At 41.5% G+C, this 2,209-nt stretch overlaps 1 protein-coding gene across 1 annotated transcript; it reads left to right on the top strand.

Annotated features, from left to right (window-relative positions):
- Positions 1-229: 229 nt before the first annotated feature.
- Positions 230-1,835, top strand: LOC108356574 (uncharacterized). The gene has a single exon (XM_017607678.1). The coding sequence runs from the start codon at positions 370-372 to the stop codon at positions 1,513-1,515; it is 1,146 nt and encodes a 381-aa protein (XP_017463167.1). The 5' UTR covers positions 230-369; the 3' UTR covers positions 1,516-1,835.
- The last annotated feature ends 374 nt before the right edge of the window (positions 1,836-2,209 follow it).

Raw genomic sequence — 2,209 nt, 5'->3', positions numbered from 1 at the left:
AAAATCAACGCGTGGTCATTTATTGGAGCCACTGTAAGTATTTTGATACTTTAGTAAAGAAACGAATAGAAAATGGGTGCGCACAGCGCCACCTATGGGTGGACATGTGGAACTGCGTTGGCAAAATCAAATACACTATGGCAACCATGCCAGCCATAGCGGCGGGACGTACATACATACATACAAATGTAAACAAAAACAAGCCCAAGCATAACAGCGACGAGTGTGAGAAATAAACATAACAACGGACAGTGAAACCGGTTTGTATTAGAACTTTGGGGTTTAAAGCGAGCGGCAGACATCTAAATTATTCGTATTATTATAAAAAAATTGATTTGGAATTTAATAGTTTTTCGCTACAATAAAAAAATGTCCCTTAAAAGAGTGCAAAACGCTAGCAAGTGTTATTGCAACAGTGTGGCATCGACCTGCTGCAATAGCCATGTGAATTGCTTCAAGCGTAAAGCAACGGGCAGCGGAAGTGTTTTCAGTGTCGCAACAAAGAGTAAACAAGATAAACAAAATTTTAATAAAAGAACAGCGATGGGGAGCAAATCGAAGACAGATTTTGTTAAAATTAAACGCAAATCAGCGGGCTCAATCGAAACGGATAAAAATCGTCGCGGCCTCGGACACTCGCAATCACGTGCCGTTGCCGCCACCAACTTCAGCCGCCGCAACTCTGCCGCGACTACGGTCACCTTTTCCACGCCCTGCGCCACGTCAGCTAGAACGCATAGCTCGAATGCGATAACACCCACACCAACAACGTCGTTGACGTCGTCATTGTCGGCTTCACCAACAACAATACTAAAAGCGACACCCGTAACTATGGCAGCACTTGGCGATAATTTTCGTGCGCTGAGTGTGGCGGCAAAAAGTGAAAGCGACAACCGCGGCGGTGATTTGGGAGGCGCGCTGCAACACGAATATACTGAGCGGCGACGATACTATGAAAGCGCAAAACAGCTAATGAAGTTGATAGCAGCACGAAGTGACAACTTTTCTACGCTGACTATAGCTAGCAATGGTGCAAGTAGTGATTGTCATGACAATTGCGCGGCTGACGCATCGTTGGATGCAGAACGCTTACGCGCTCTACAAAAATTTCGCTTACAAAATGCTGATGAGTGTTTTAGTGTGCATCGACAGTTGGATTTGCAGTTGCCTTCACAGCGAAAGGAGTTGGCGCGCAAAGCGGATGAGCAGCATACGCGAAATTTGTGGTGCGCTTTGTTGGAGCGCGAAAATGTGGCACGTAGCGAGGATGGGCGCTTGAAAAAAAGCGATAGCAGCAAAGCGGTGCCGAAGACCGTTGTGAAGGAGAGTGTAGGCGCGCAAGCGCCAGAGAGGGCGAAAAGGCTGCAGAGTACTTCGCTTACGCCCTATGTTGTACGTCAAAAGTTACTGCAATTGCGATTGGAAGCGGAGGAAATTGGGCGCTTGAAGCCTGGGCGTAAATTGTACAGAACGGAGGAAGAGAGTTGCTCGTTGCGGTATCAAGCAACGTACTAACGTATGTGTGCGCAATACATTAGGGTGCAACACCAAATCAAACTGCGTTTTTTCCGCCGGAATTATAAAATTGATTATATTTTAAGACTTCCGACAAAGTATTTCGGCAAAATATTAGGATTTACGTGAGCTAGACCGATCTGAAAATACCTCCAAAAATCTCATTATTTTGATTCCGTTGATAAAACTTTATAGCATTTTGTGCAGACCCTTTAAGCTTGAACTCTGCTATCATCAAAGGTGAAAAAAATTCAGAAAAAAACGGAATTTCATAAAAAAAAAAAATTGATTTTTGGAGGTATTTTCAAAAAGGCCAAGCTCACGAAAATTTTAAAAATTTTCCGAAATATTTAAGCGGAAGTCTTAAAATAAAAAAAAAAATGTATATTTCCGGTGGGAAAATAGTACCGACTTTTTTTGTATGGAGAGTGATGCACCCTAATTAACATATTTACTTGTATACAAGTGTTAAAAAGTTGTACGCGTGCTAACGTTGTTAAAATTAAACTGACAAAGTACTAAGATTTGAAAAAAAGCTATTAAGTTTAAAAGTACTTACACTGACGTCAAAAGTGGATGAATGGTGTTTTGTATTTACAAGGTTTTTCAAGCTAATTTTTTTTTATAGTTTTCTTAGAAAAATATGGTTCTCGCTTTAACAAAAACCATATAAATCAAACTTTATACAGAACTA

This window comes from Rhagoletis zephyria, unplaced genomic scaffold (assembly GCF_001687245.7).
Source record: "Rhagoletis zephyria isolate East Lansing unplaced genomic scaffold, Rhagoletis_zephyria_1.1 Rzeph_scaffold_00174, whole genome shotgun sequence".
Taxonomy (NCBI): domain Eukaryota; kingdom Metazoa; phylum Arthropoda; class Insecta; order Diptera; family Tephritidae; genus Rhagoletis; species Rhagoletis zephyria.
The sequence above is the reverse complement of the archived record's forward strand: the minus strand, read 5'-3'. Positions and strand labels throughout refer to the sequence as shown.